Source organism: Cupressus sempervirens, chromosome 5, assembly GCF_028749045.1.
Source record: "Cupressus sempervirens isolate cs-2001-9-10 chromosome 5, ASM2874904v1, whole genome shotgun sequence".
Lineage (NCBI taxonomy): Eukaryota > Viridiplantae > Streptophyta > Pinopsida > Cupressales > Cupressaceae > Cupressus > Cupressus sempervirens.
In genome coordinates, this window is record NC_143122.1 from 146,441,860 (window position 1) to 146,458,278 (window position 16,419).

Consider the following 16,419-nt stretch of genomic DNA (forward strand, 5'->3'; position numbering starts at 1 on the left):
AGTAATTTAATGTATTCATACAATTTCTAATGAAGAATTTTGTAGTTTAGTGAAATTTTGTTAATTATTTTTCTGACCATTCACATCCCTCATCAATTAATTGAATATTTATATTAAATAATTGATTAAAATAATTATTCCAATTATTTGATTGTGTGGAAAATGAATTATCTTCCATTTTCATCCATTTATGTATTCAGCTAGATGTGAAAAGAAAGAATTGTTATATTGATTTTTGTAATGATTTATTGAAACCCTTCTTTTCAGATCAAGTAATTAATGGTAAACGAATTCTACAAAAGTAGTCATCAAAAAATTATTAGATTGTGAAATAACAAAGTAGACTCATATTACCATACTTTGGTTTTTGTTGTATGTTAAACCTTGTAGATATGAGGGAATCCCAAGTAGCCCTAGAGGATTGTATAGAGAGTTTCTAGTTTGTTTCTATAGTCAATGAAACTTTTGTCTTTAATTTTGCATTTAAATGCTTTAAAAAGGATCCTAAATGATCTAAAAGGGTTGAAATAGTTTTGTAAACATCTAGGAATATTTTATAGTATGAAGTGAATAAAAGTGGTTATTGAATATAATGTTTATATTGTGTGTTAGAAATGATCATTTAATATGTGCTAACAATAATGATAATAATTTACTATTTTTGGTAGAGGTTGTATGGATTTGAAGAGGTTTCTGTAGATTAGAAAATGATTAAGAAGTATAGGTAATGTTCATGCATTTCATAAAGGTGGATTTCTATAAGAAACTCAAGTTTGTCTTAGGTAAATAGTCAATTACATTTAAGGATGACAACTATAGTAATTTTTGTTTTATTATGCCTCAATAAAGTTTGGATTAATAAAACTTTAAAAGATCATGCTACAGAGAAGGCTGAATGCTCTATTATGATAGAAAAAACCTCATGTTTGAGACTCCTTGGTTTCTTAGAGATGTATTAATGTATTTGTTGTCACTTAGGTTTGCACCCTTGTCCAAGGCCTACGCGCGAGGACAACCTAGTGAAACATGGAAACAACCTCCAAGCTGTGGGACTTGAACTACGAGGTTGAGTCTCCGAATAAGGCCGACTTCCTCTTACTGTAAGGGTGCACCTATCTATTCTCAGAAGGGAAAGGGAGAAAGAGAGCGCTAAAGCAAATCTACCTAGTCTAATCTAAGGCGGTGATGCACCAAAACAGAGTGTTCAGACTCATTTCTACCCATATATGCACTATAGAACTAGGGTAACATCCAAAATCATATATTCATTCAGACTTATATCGACCAAAAACCACATACAAATTAGGAAACCAACTGAATAACACCAGGAACAGAAGATTCCACTTGTATATTATTCAATAGGCCAAAGATAGATACAGTATGCAGACCACTGATCTCAACAATACGTCAATGAGAGGTAAAATGATACACATACACATTGATGGCTAAAAGAGATGATACAGGATATTTATCTAGCTTAGAGACAAAGGGAATTTTACCCTACAAGTCTGCAAGCAGTAGTAGAGAAAAATCAAGGAGAGTCAGCCTTGAGAACAGATCACAAAATTGCCTTTATAGATCAGGCATAACTAAAGATTTCTGTGTCACACTCACTTCTTACCCACTGGCATTAACTTCCCATCTTGAGAATCGAATCGAAGATCTGATTGAATCCTGGCTTGCATACCAAGAAATCTCATATCTTTCTGAGAAAGAGCCTGGAGAAGATAGAAACGGCGCCACAACATTCCCTGACATGGTAGATGGATCGACCAGATGGATGGAGTTTCATTTTGTGCTTAGCATTCATTCCAAGTTGGTGGCAATTAATCACACCATTGGATTTGTGGCAAAAACCCTAATTTTTTGTCATTCATGATTCGTACATCCATCGAATCGATTAGTCAACAGGCTCGATGAGCCAATTGGGGCATGCAGGCTAATCACACCTTCGATCTTTGCCACCCTGGCAGTCTCTTTACTTTTGACTAGGCTCTTACCACCCTTTCCGTGCGACTGGGCGCTATGTCGCCATCAAAAAAATCTTCGAAGTTCTCGATAGCGCCATAGCGCCCAAGGGTTTCATCTTGACCATGCCACCTTGTCGACCATCTAACTGCAACCACGCATTAACCACCACGTCCAAATCTGGACCCACGAGGACATGTTTCCTCCAAGCACTAACTCGCCATTGTAAAATCCATGCAGTTCCTCCATGGCGAGATAGCGCCTGTCGCTGATCTCTTTCCAATCCGACGGTCGCAAAACTTCACCTCTCATGACCCTCCTTCTCTCGTGATTCGTCGGGCCTGCTGAAACATGGCATTAGCTCATTGGTCTGTTGGTCACCCTAACCCAACTGCATCTAGCGGCATGGAATGCGGCCCCGCCATGACACATGGCGCAAGGGCGCCAAGTCGCCGATGTTAACTCCCAAGTTGTTCCCCATAGCATGATGGCGCCCACCCTTGATTTATCTTGATCCGACGGTCAGAGTGCCATCGTTCTTCACTCATCATCCCTTCTAAGAACTGCTGGGTCTGCAGCACACATGGAATCTCTTTATTTGGTCCGACGAAACACCAGCTGGCAACCCAAGATAGCATGCTCTAAGATTTACACGTGTTTTCATCTGATTCGTTATCCTGACGTCGGTTGGTGAGACTTAATCCCACCGACACGTGGCAGATGGTCGCTATGTCGGCATAATAAAATCCATGCATCTTTGCCATAGCGAGATGGCGCCATCCGTTGATGCAATCCAATCGGACGGTGGAGAGGACCATCGCACTTCGTACTTCTGCCTACCATGTCGACACACCTGGCATCGCCCTGCGACACGGCCCCACCTGACACGTGGCATCAGGGCACAATGTCGCTGTCATAACCCTCGCGCATCTCCACCATAGCGCGATGGCGCTTACCGTTGATCCAAGCCGATCCGACGGTGGAGATCATAGACCCCGACTGGGTGAGCCGTGCTGACAAAATTTTTTGCCTAGTTACATGTGGTTCCTTCTGATTTGCCATCCGGAACACCTGATCACATCGGTCATTGAAACTTATTGTCGTGACTATTTCCACCGGGTGCTATTTCACTATGGAAATTTTCCAGTTGATATGCGATAGAGACATAGCGGACAAGGCATCGTGGAACTTTTTTGACCCGTCGAACTCTGGACCCACCTCTACAACGTGTCCTCAGGGTGTCATCGCGCTATCATAAATATCATGCATTTTCTTTATAGCGCGATGGTGCCAACCGTCGGTCTGCTCAGATCTGACGGCTAGAAACTTGCAGGTTGTAATATTAAACACTAACTCTGAGACTAATCATTGAATAAGCCATGTGTTTGAATCTAAATCCTTGGCGGTAAAACCAGAGGTAACACTTCTGGTGACTCGCAGGGGGCATGAGCCTGCTCAATCCATGACCAGTGCCTGAGAATAATCCATTGGGCCATAGAGTCAGAAAAGAGGGCCCAGAAGTTACGAAACTGAGAGCTGCAAGAAACCCTAACCCTTAATGAGGAAATCAAAACATTAAAGAACTGTTGAACTCTAGCTCTGTCTTGCGACTTGAAAACAAAAAAAAGGACCTCCTCAGCAACCTGAGACTTTTCAAAACTTCAGGAACTGGCGACTCAAGAAGTGAGCCATGTGCATGCGCACTTATTGTAAAACAGGAACAACAGGAAGCAACTAGGCTAACTATGTACATGGATTCACAATCCTTCAGAAACAGGGCTTCAAATGGATCCCATTGACTGGAATGGGTAGAACTTCACCATTTGGCTTGCTTAGCTCGAACGCATTGGCCTGTTTGCAACCGAAGATCAGATAAGGGCCACTCCATAGTGGATCAAATTTGGAGTGCCTTCCTGGTTTTTCTCTATCTGAGTCCCACTTGAGAACTAAATCTCCCTCTCTAAAGATTTTGGCCCTTGCCTTCTTATCAAAACTCTTCTTCATCTGCTACTGGTGTATCTCCAGGGTTTGCATAGCTTTGTTTCTCTTTTCTTCTAGTTCAATCAACTTTGCCATTCTTACTGACATGGAACTATTTTCAACCAATTCCAGCTGATGAGCCAACTCCAAGGATGGGAATTCTAATGAGATTGGAAGTCTGGCCTCCCTACCATATACCAGCACAAAAGGTGAATTCCCAATAGATCTCTTGGGTGTTATCCTATCATCCCACATAGTGATCCTTAATTTTTTATGCCAAACCCTCTGACTGTCTTCTATCATTCTCCTTATGATTCTGATCAGATTTTTGTTGGAAGATTCATCTAAACCATTGCCCTGCGGGTAGTAATTTGATGATGTGCTCAGATAGATATTGTGACTCATTGCCCATGCACAAATCTAGGTTCCAATAAAAGATTTGGCATTATCTGAGATGATAGTAGAAGGAGCTCCAAACCTAGATACAATTCCATCAAGGAATTCAACAACTGATGGCTTTGTAGCATCCTTCAAGGCAACTGCCTCTGTCCACCTAGTGAAATAATCGGTAGCAACCAAGATCCATTTGTGACTTGCACTAGATGGAGGATTAATGGGGCCTATAAAATCCAACCCTCACTGGGTGAAGGGCTGATCCACCTGAATAGGATGAAGAGGAAGAGCTACAAGTCTCTGTTTGCCTGAGAAAAAGGCACATTTCTCACATTTTCTCACATACCTATAACAATCATGGAACAGAGATGGCCAATAATATCTAGCCCTCATGATCTTCATGGTGGCTGTTCTTGCAGAGAAGTGGCCACCATCAGGGCTATCATGAAGTTCTTTAATCACCCTCTCGACCTGATCCTCTTCAATACATCTCAACAGGGTCCCATTAAAATCCCTCCTGAATAGGATATCATCAATCACAACATAGGGAATGGATTGTAGTCTATATTGTCTTCTTTTAGCTCTGTCCAATCCCTGAGGGTATCCATTCTCTGATAAAAAGTTCCTCATGTCATCCATCCAGCTCCTTGGGGCATTAACATTTCTTTCCTCCTGCTGCTCTGCAATTACCATAGCAGTCCCTTCATCTGAATCCTGACCTGATAACATTTCTTTGCATAATCCTCTCCCTCTTACCAATTTGGTAATCTAAATATCAACATTATATTCCATTACCTTAGTGATCCATCCATCTCTCTTTTCACTGATGTCCTTGCTTAATAGGAAGTCTTTTACACTCGCATGGGGCACCAACAAATGGATCCTATTGTGGGATAAGAGGTGTCTAAATTTCTTCAAGGCTCTAATGACTGCAAGGGCTTGCTTCTCAACAAAGCTATACTTATCTTCATACTCCTTGAGTCTTTCACTAAAGAAGGCTATGGGCTGCTCCTCATTCTTGTCATTTGTCTAAGTCAAGACAGCAGAAACACTTGACTCACCACCTAAAGTGTAGAGGATGAAATCTTTCTCAAAATTTGGGTTCATGAGAGTGGGGGCTGAGGCTATGGCTACCTTAATTTCTTCAAAACTGTCCTTCCCCTCCTTGGTCCATGAGAAGACCATATCTTTCTTAAGCATGGCTATGAGGGGTTTCACCATGATGGCAAGATTAGGAATAAACCTTCTTACAAAATTTATCCTACCAAGGAAACTTTGCAGCCCTTTCTTGTGTTTAGGGAGAGGAAGGGCAAGTATTGCTTTTGTTCTTTCTGGATCAATGGTCAACCCATCCTTAGATACAATGTGTCCCAGTAATTTTCCTTGGCTTGTAGAAAAGACACACTTGACTGGGTTGAGGGAGACCCCAAACTCTCTACATCTTAGAAATACATGTCTCAAATGATCAAGATGATCTTTTACATTCTTGGAATATACAATTATATCATCAAGGTATACTAAGACAAACCTGTCGATTAATCTTTTGAAAGCTACCTCCATTGCCTTTTGGAACGTGGCACCTGCATTTGTTAGTCCGAATGGCATCCTGCAATAAGCATAGGTGCCCCATTTAGTAGTAGATGTTGTCTTATATCTGTCAGATTCTTTAACCAACACTTGGTTATAACCAGAAAATCCATCAAGAAAAGAGAACCTCCTTGACCCACTGACCTGGGACAGAATTTTCTCCATAGAAGGGAGAGGATGGTGATCCCTAAGGGAAGCCTGATTAAGATCCCTAAAGTCCACACACAATCTGATTTCTCCATTCTTCTTCCTTATAGGGACAAGGTTAGCCACCCATGATGAGTGTTTGATAGGGAAAATTATGTTAGCTTCAATCAACTTGGATAGTTCCTTCCTCATTAAGGGTTCAATCTTGGGATTCACTGGCCTCTGTTTTTGTCTTACTGGTTTGACCCTATCAACTAAATCTATGGTATGCTAAAACAAACTAGGGTCAAACCCCTTTAAGTCATCATATGACCAAGCAAACACATCATTAAATTCTTGACATAGATGAATGAAATTTTCTTGCTCAGCCTCAAAACATACCTTCCCCATGTTAAGATATTTTCCATCAGCAATAGTAACTACAGCATGATCATCCTTTTCTGCAGCCAGATTTATTCCTTTGCCCCTTGTTGATCATCAGGATTAAAGACACTCTCCAAGGTAATGAGACCCTTGGGCAACTTGTTGGATCTGAGGTGAATGATCTGATCACCATACTGATCTTGTAGTGTTGACTAATTTCTTTCTGAAAATTCTGCTTCATTCTGCAAGAAACTCACAATCTGCTCGTCAGACTCAAACACTTGCCAATGAGTATTATTATCAGGAACAACAGGCCTTACTACCACCCTTATTTGTTGCTTCTTCTCTTCCTCAAGATTCCCTAGCACATCATAGGATGCACCCACCACTGCAAGTCTATCAGCATATTTGTTTTCTTTCCTAGGAATACTCTAGATATTAAATGCTTGGAAACCCTCAAGCAAATCCCAGACTCTGTGTTTGTAAGACTTGAGCAGGCCATTTTTGGTGATATTCTGATTTCTCACTTGGTTCACTACCAACTCACTGTCTCCATATACTTTCAAGGCTTGAATTCCCCTCTTTTGGGCAAGTAGGAGACCTTGGATCAAGGATTCATACTCAGCCACATTATTGGTACAACTGAATTGGAGCCTAAAAGCGAAGTAGTATCTTATTTGTGTAGGAGAGATCAACATAACATCGGCCTCTGCTCCATTTCTATTCCTTGAGCCATCAAAGTACATATTCCATATTCCACTCATGTCATCATTAGCTCCAACAAGATCAAGAACTTGAGCCTCCTTCTCTATTATGCAATATGTACTAAGGCCTATCTCAAGAGTTTCCGACATAGGTTCAAACTAACATGTATTTGCCAACTCATCTAAGAAGAAATCAAGAATCTCTACTATGGAGGTGGAAGGCTCTTTTACCATGTCATTCTCATCCATCTCCAAAATAGGGCAATTCATATTAATGAAGTTGGGAGTGTAGGGTTCAGTGTGATGAAGGGCTTGAGGTTCTGCTCTAATTGAAGCATTGGCCCCATATCTAGTCTTAAATGACATATAAGACCAATTAGCAGATATGAATCCACCTATTTGGGTAGTGAAGTCTCTTGAAAGACAGATGGAAAAATAGGGCTTGACTTCAGTAACAGATATGTCTTGAATCACAGTACAACCAGGGCATGCATGTAGGGCCATTTCAACATTCTTAAGGATACCTACGGTTTTGACAGTACTCCCATCTAATTGTAACACATCCCTAATAATGGGCTCATATTTCATTCCTAAAGCATCAGCAACACACCTAGGCATTACTGAGCTGCTAGCCCCTGAATCTATCATGCAATTATGGACTAAGTTGCCTCCTATAATCAGAGAAACATAGAATGGAGGAGGTCTAACCTTTTTATTTGTCTCCACGTCACCTGATGGTTGTACTAAACTAGTGTCACTCTCCATGGTAGATGACTGATCTTTGGGTTCAATCTTTTCCAATTCTTGTTGCAGCATCCTTTTCTGTGTTGGTATGGTGGCAACTACATCCCACATGGAAATGCTTACATTGGTTTTCTTCATTTGCTCTACCACACTCAAGGGTGCATTAGGAATTTTAGCAAAAACTTTAGGAGCTGTACCCATGAGAGGCTGAGATGGAGCAACATAGGGATCACTTGCATCCTCCTTTCTTGGACCTTGCCTTTGCTGTTGTGAAGTGTTTGTCTGCTCACTTGCTATTCGTATATGAGGTATAACACTCGAATTTGAGGCCTGCTTAGGAGAAAGGGGGGCAGTATGTTCCATAGCTCTCCTCTTGCTTCTTGTGTTATGAGCAACAGAATCCTGGTTTACATTACAATGCTCCTCCATTTACATTACAATGCTCCTCCATCTGGTGATTCATAAAAGAGAAATCACCCTGCCTTTGAACATATGAGGCCTCCTTGGGATGATCTTCCTTTTGTGATTGCTTTACTATGGACTCCTGGATAGTTAGGGCCAAATAAGATTCTGCTTTCTAACATAGGCAGTAGGTATAAGAATAGTTACATGAAGGACATAAGTCCTGATCTTGGGCTAAGTTATTTTGAGGAACTAAAGCTCTACTCTGATTTGAACTTGAAGCAACAGCATGACTATTTTTGCTATTCTGATCAAAAGAGTTGTTCCAATGATTAGGAGGCCTACCACCACTTGTAGCCTGATGTTGTAATTGGGGAGGCTTGCCACTTTGGGCTTGCTGCATTTCTAAGGCCACCACCTTGTTACTCATTTTTTGTATTAGAGAAAAACTATCCTCTAATCTCTTCCCTTGGTCCTTCAACTTCTTCCCCTGTTCTTGCAATTTTTTATCCCGATTCCTCTCTCTTTTCTTTGTATTCAGCACTAGACCTTGGAGCATTTCCTTGAGTTCATCTATTCCATTTGAGGATGTGGAAGCTTGGGGAATTGGAGTAAGGGCTTGTGATGTAGAAATTGTAGGAAGGGGGGCTATCACTGGTTGGTGGTTGGGAACATCAAGAAAGAAAGGCATAGGAGGCCTTGGAGCCAACTTCCCACCTTGTATTAGGATATTCTTAGCTTTTATAGCTGTTTCATAAGCATTCAGTAATGTATCTCCTCCCATAGTTTGGATTTTGGTGGCAATGTCACTGTAGAAAGCTCTAAGGTAATGCAAGAAGGCATTACCAGGGGTAGGTTTCACTATAGTAGGTATCCTATCCCATGTCTTTTGGAATCTGTAACTAAAATCAGTCATACATTCATGGGGGGCTCTTTTTATTGTAGTCAGCTGCTCTAGTAGTGACAAATGGTCACTCTTATCCTCAAAATGTTTATATAATCCTGCTCCTAGTCCATCCCAATCAGTTATGGAACCATGAGCTAAGCCTCTATACCACTGTAGTGCTTTTCCTTTTAAAGATGAGGCTAGAAGTTTGACGGCAACATCATCTTCTGTAATACCATGAATATTGCAGACATTCGCTACCTCTTGGATATCCTCTAGAGGGGAAATAGAAGTTTCACCAGTAAAATTAGGTATACTTTTTAGTGCAGATACTGGTATATCATGTCTTTGGGCTAACAACAGAGGACTTCCACCGTTATAGGTGGAAAAAGCATGAACTCTTGGCTGTGCCATATAAACAAGTGTTCTATTGATGAGTGTTGATGGCAATCTAGGCTGAGTTCGAATAGTAGGGGGATTAGAGACAGATCTTACAGGTATATCAACTGTTATTCTACCCCTAACTGGTGATAACGAAGTTCTAGTCCTTCTTCTCCTAGGATTTGAAAGAGAAAGCTCTTGATATTGAAATTTACCTCTAGAAGACGCCCTTGTTTCAGTCCTGGGCACGAATCACTGCAAACTTGGTTTGGAACCAGACTTTTTTTATGTTTAGAGTCACCAAGTACTTGAAGAATCAGCCTCTTGAAGGCTTGAAAACTGAAGCCAGCACTACTTCTTCAGCATTTATCTCTAGAATTCTTTCTTCTTGACACCGATAGACCTGAAATCTTTTGATATGAGTCCCAACGGGCGTGCCAAAAATTGTTGTCACTTAGGTTTGCACCCTTGTCCAAGGCCTACGCGCGAGGACAACCTAGTGAAACATGGAAACAACCTCCAAGCTGTGGGACTTGAACTGCGAGGTTGAGTCTCCGGATAAGGCCAGCTTCCTCTTACTGTCAGGGCACACCTATCTATTCTTAGAAGGGAAAGGGAGAAAGAGAGCGCTAAAGCAAATCTACCTAGTCTAATCTAAGGCGGTGATGCACCAAAACAGAGTGTTCAGAGTCATTTTTGCCCATATATGCACTAGAAAACTAGGGTAACATCCAAAATCATACATTCATTCAGAGTTATATCGACCAACAACCACATACAGATCAGGAAACCAACTGAATAACACCAGGAACAGAAGATTCCACTTGTATATTATTCAATAGGCCAAAGATAGATACAGTATGCAGACCACTGATCTCAACAATACGTCAATGAGAGGTAAAATGATACACATACACGTTGATGGCTAAAAGAGATGATACAAGATGCTTATCTAGCTCAGAGACAAAGGGAATTTTACCCTACAAGTCTGCAAGCAGTAGCAGAGAAAAATCAGGGAGAGTCGACCTTGAGAACAGATCACAAAATTACCTTTATAGATCAGGCATAACTAAAGATTTCTGTGTCACACTCACTTCTCACCTACTGGCATTAACTTCCCATCTTGAAAATTTAATCGAAGATCTGATTGAATCCTAGCTTGCATACCAAGAAATCTCATATCTTTCTGAGAAAGAGCCTGGAGAAGATAGAAACGACGCCACAACATTCCTTGACATGGTAGATGGATCAACCGGATGGATGGAGTGTCATTCTGCGCTTAGCATTCATTCAAAGTTGGTGGCAATTAATCACACCATCGGATTTGTGGCAAAAACCCTGATTTTTCGTCATTCATGATTCGTGCATCCATCGAATCGATTAGTCAACAGGCTCGACGAACCAAATGGGCCATGCAGGCCAATCACACCTTCGATCTTTGCCACCCTGGCAGTCTCTTTACGTTTGACTGGGCTCTTACCACCCTTTCCGTGCGACTGGGCGCTATTTCGCCATCAGAAAAATCTTCGAAGGTCTCGATAGCACCATAGCGCCCAAGGGTTTTGTCTTGACTGCGCCACCTTGTTGACCATCTAATCGCAACCGCGCATTAACCTCCACGTCCAAATCCGGACCCGCGAGGACACGTGTCCTCCAAGTGCTAACTCGCCATCGTAAAATCCATGCAGTTCCTCCATGGCAAGATAGCGCCCGTCGCTGATCTCTTTCCAATCCGATGGCCGCAAAACTTAACCTCTCACGACCCTCCTTCTCTCGTGATTCGCTAGGCCCGTTGAAACATGGCATCAGCTCGTTGGTCTGTTGGTCACCCGAACCCAACTGCATCTGGCGGCATGGAATGCGGCCCCGCCAGGACACATGGCGCAAGGGCGCCAAGTCTCCGATGTTAACTCCCAAGCTGTTCCCCATAGCGTGATGGCGCCCACCCTTGATTTATCTTGATTCGACGGTCAGAGTGCCATCGTTCTTCACTCATCATCCCTTCTGAGAACTACTAGGTCTGTAGCACACATGGCATCTCTTTATTTGGTCCGACGAAACACCAGCTGGCAACCCAAGACAGCATGCTCTAAGATTTACACGTGTTTTCATCTGATTCGTTATCCTGACGTCGGTTGGTGAGACTTAATCCCACCGACACGTGACAGATGGTCGCTATGTCGGCATAATAAAATCCGTGCATCTTCGCCATAGCGAGATGGCGCCATCCGTTGATGCAATCCAATCTGACAGTGGAGAGGACCATCGCACTTCGTACTTTCGCCTGCCATGTTGACACACCTGGCATCACCCTGCGACACGACCCCACCTGACATGTGGCATCAGGGCGTAATGTCGCTGTCATAACCCTCGCGCATCTTTGCCATAGCGCGATGGCGCTTACCGTCGATCCAAGCCGATCCGACGGTGGAGATCATAGACCTCGACTGTGTGAGCCGTGCTGACAGAAATTTTGGCCTGGTTACACGTGGTTCCTTCTGATTTGCCATCCGGAACACCTGATCACGTCGATCGTTGAAACTTGTTGCCGTGACTATTTTCGCCGGGCGCTATGTCGCTATGGAGATTTTCCAGTTGATATGCGATAGCGACATAGGGAACAAGGCACCGTGGAACTTTTCTGACCCACCGAATGTTGGACCCACCTCTGCAACGTGTCCTCAGGGCGTCATTGCGCTATCATAAATATCATGCATTTTCTTTATAGCGCGATGGCGCCAACCGTCGGTCTACTCAGATCTGACGGCCAGAAACTTGCAGGTTGTAATATTAAACACTAACTCTGAGACTAACCATTGAATAAGCCATGCATTTGAATCTAAATCCTTGGCAGTAAAACCAGAGTTAACAGTATTGATAGAGAATTTACATGTTGTAAGGAATGTGTTATGTTCTTACTTTCTAATGAAGGATTGAAGTGGTGAAAAACATAAAATAATCTTACATAAATGTGGTAGATAGGATAGATTATTTTTTAATCCTCTCACAAATATTTAAATTTCATGAGATGGCTTGTTAATTCATTAATTATAGTATATTGACTTTGGTGAAACTCCAATAACCCATCATATTGAACATTTGAAATTGAATGAAATGATGATCTTGTAAACATGATAGTTGAAAGTAAGTAGGTAAAAGGATAGATTAAGTTCAATGACTAGGACTATACCTTGGGGCATCAATAAATGTTGAATATTTGGTTGAATCAACTAAGGAATCTTTCAACGATATATTCTAATATCACTATGATGATGACAACTCTAATTGTAATGCTTCTAAAAAGATAATAAACTGATGAAATAAAGAGGAAATCATCAAGATCACAATTAAATAATGTTTTTGATGATGTTTGCACATGATTTCTCCAAATTTTATTTTCTTGCAACATAAGGATTTAGAGTTACACCAAATATTCACAACAAGAACATCCTAATGACTAGGTGCATTGTTTTCATATTCAAAATTTCAAAAGTGTAAAAGGAAGAAATAATCAAAAGAAGAATAAAAAGCTTCCACCCTTTGAATTAATGGTTGATATATTACTTAAGTGATTATACTTGTAAATAATCCAAAGATGTTCATAATTCTTTGGGAAAATAATCTCTCATCCAAGGACCTCAAAGTATGATTTAAGAGTGATTATTCTAGAAATACTAGTGAAAATTCACAACTAGTTGGAGAATTATTTGTGCAGATAAAATTAGTCCAAAGAAACACTCATCACCTAAAAACATTAGATTAAAAACTGAAGCATTAAAGAAAATAGATAAAATTCAACATAAGAAGTAACACCAAATCTATTTGTGTAGAAAACATATTAGGGGGGAAATAAGAGTGAGTATGAAACCCACTAATGTACTAGCATTGAATTCCAACTAAAGGTGTAATTGGATTGTACATGCATTCAAGTTTACTACTTAGATATTGCTACTCAAAAACATAAAACAAGAAGAAATCATGAATCAATTAGAAACTTGAAAAAATAATACTAGAAATTGGTATTAATTTAAGCAATTGTATTGATTACCATAGGATTTCTAAGCTTATTCTTGCAAATAATCTCCTATAGAAATTTAACATCCCACAACCTAACTTTAGTTTAACTTTTCCTCAATACTAATCACTTAAATCTAAGCCTAAACTAATTTATACCCCAATAGTCCAAAAGATAAATTTTAGAAATTTATTCGAAAACATTACTAGGTAATTCTATAATATTTAGTAAAACATATAATTCAATATAAAGTATATTATGCAATGACACTGTCATGCTCAACCTTTTTAATCTTTCCTTATCCTCTATCTAATAAAATAGTATTGAAATCTAGTTAGTGCAAACATACATGGTTTAGTTATTGTCTAACACACATAATATTTTTTCAATCATTAAAAACACATTCAATTTTGGAATAATCCATTAGAACATATCTGCTCTAAGACATTGTAAAAGCCATATGACTATATTCAGAAAATGCTATGGCTTCAAATCCTATTAAAAATAATTTTACTAGCCTATTCAATCGATGCCAAATAACCAAACTCACTATTCAAGCAAGTGCCACATGGTGGCATGTACTTGCCTTATAGTAATTTGTATAAATTTTATTGAATATAATTATTAATATGTAGTATATTTTTATTAAATTTTATTCAACATAATAAAATTATGATAAAAAGTAAAGAAAAATTATAATGAATAAATTTTAAAAGTAGTTAGATTGAATAGGTCTTAAAAATTGCATATCTATATATATTCTCAGAACACAAATAGTTTTGAGTTAGAATATGTCCATAAAAAAAAATTGAATGGAGCATATTCTATATTTATAATTGTGATAATTAATTTTCCTCTGTCGTCACTCTCAACGTCTAGTTACTATCAGGGCCACGTATTGTTGACGTAGTGGAGGTGACGCAATATTAAGAGGTTCAGATTATGCAAAATAAAAGTACTTCACGAAATAAGCGGCATATGAGATGTGACCTGGCTGTCACTTACAACCGCCCTATGCTATTTTATGCTCAATTTTCCACACTTCTATCACTAGCGTTGGAAACTTATGTTCATTTCTTCATTATAGTGGCCCCATTGAGCAGCCTGTGATTTTTTATGACAACAAAACCAAGTTCACGCGTACACTTGTATAGCCTCCTGTAAGATTTCTAGGGTCTTAAATTCTCTATTGAGGCTACATTTCCTTCTTACCCTGCTTAACCCATTTCCTTCAATTAGATGTTACAAATGCTACCCTGAAATTAGGGATCGTCTGTCATGAGTATTGACTTCGGTAGAACATCATGCAATCTCGGATCGACCTTATTCTCGTGCTTATACTCTTTCATTCTTATATATACACTGATAGTTTTTCATTATCTTCATGAAATTCTTCTATTCTTGAACTGATTGCCTTAGAAGTAATATAGAGTTAACTTTTGGTTTCAGAGTTAATGGTTACTTTGTTTTTAACATGACTGTGATATTACTGAATGGGTTATTGTTCTTTTTTCTGTGCAGGGGTTTCGAAGAGAATGAAAGCTTTGTGCGTCTAATTTTGTCAGCTCTGTGAGAAATTACAATGGATTCCAATCGCTTAAGCCGAAGGCTGCAATGTACTGTAGAGAGAGAAGTCAAAGAGAAGGAGTGTAAACGTCCACGAACAGACGACAACTCGGGAGGAGAGCTTTTAGATATGGCAGAAAAGGAGAGTAATTTGTGTGGGCCAGGAGATGATAGTGAGGTAGAAGAGTTTTTCTCCTTGTTGGACAGAACTCAATCGATGAGAAAACTTTTCAAGCAGAAGCAAATGAATTTGTCTTCTACGATCAAGAATGTGGGTTGCAAAGATGTTAAACTGACATCTCAATGGAAGCCCTCATTCATTTGGGAAGATTTCTCAGTGGCTAGCCCTTCTGCACAAATTGATTTAACACACAACAACGAAGGCTGTTCTGGACGATCCCTTACTCCATATGTTGAATCAGATAAGCATGTGAAAAGTTTTGATTTAAATGTAGAGGCCACCCACGAAAACTGTGTTTAATTTCTTCCGATTCTGTTTGTTCATCTCAAATTCTGTTGGTGTTTGGGAGCCCGTATGAATTTCTGTAATGAATTGAGAAAATGAATATTCTGTATAACATTAATCTGTACGGATTTGAAAAATCCAACTTATGTTTTTCGGATTTTATATGATGTTGGAATTTTATTTTGAATGTTTTTATGTGAATGTGACAATTAATGTAGATAGTAAATACGTTCTCTAGTTATGCATCTGAATTAAAATAATCAAATTCAGATGGTTTAAATATCATATACTACCATTTGGTTCTTATATTTAAAGTGTAAAATAGTCAAAGTTGATTTATTTTTACAAGCTTGTTTTCTTACTTAGTGTATGATGGTTAAGGATGGCCACGATGAGTTGGAATTATACATAGATTTCACATAAGGTAATGTTTAAAGTTTTTTGAAGTATTAGATCAATGAAGGTTTTAATTATACACAAATTTCACATAAAGTAATGTTTAAAGTTTTTTGAAGTAATAGATAGTAGCCAAAAGAATGGGGGGCTAACCATGGAGTACAAAAACGCTGAAAGATCAGTAGGAGTTTACCTTTCAATTATCTAACTGATACAAAATTCTAAAACAGAGCAATAATTACCATTAGTTGTGTTACTAACAAACAAAAAAAAGGAAAAACATACCACCAACAAAGGGACATATTGTTGCTATCCAGTACTTGATCATATACATATATAATAAAATTTCATAAGGCATCAAGTTCAGAGTGATTGGAAACATAAAAATATAAAAAAACATAACTAGAGCTAGTTGTCTGCA

General features: G+C 39.4%; 1 protein-coding gene across 3 annotated transcripts; it reads left to right on the top strand.

The window, feature by feature from the left end:
- The first annotated feature begins 14,637 nt into the window (after positions 1-14,637).
- On the top strand, positions 14,638-15,789 carry LOC149554907 (uncharacterized). 3 transcript variants are annotated; one of them, XM_089833549.1, is made up of 2 exons: positions 14,638-14,730; positions 15,092-15,789. In XM_089833549.1, exon 2 carries the CDS (start codon positions 15,153-15,155, stop codon positions 15,615-15,617), a length of 465 nt encoding a protein of 154 aa, XP_089689675.1. In that variant the 5' UTR covers positions 14,638-14,730; positions 15,092-15,152; the 3' UTR covers positions 15,618-15,789. The 3 variants fall into 3 exon arrangements, with proteins under 3 accessions (XP_089689675.1, XP_089689674.1, XP_089689676.1); XM_089833548.1 differs by lacking the exon at positions 14,638-14,730 and adding an exon at positions 14,741-14,901; XM_089833550.1 differs by lacking the exon at positions 14,638-14,730 and adding an exon at positions 14,772-14,864.
- Positions 15,790-16,419: the final 630 nt, after the last annotated feature.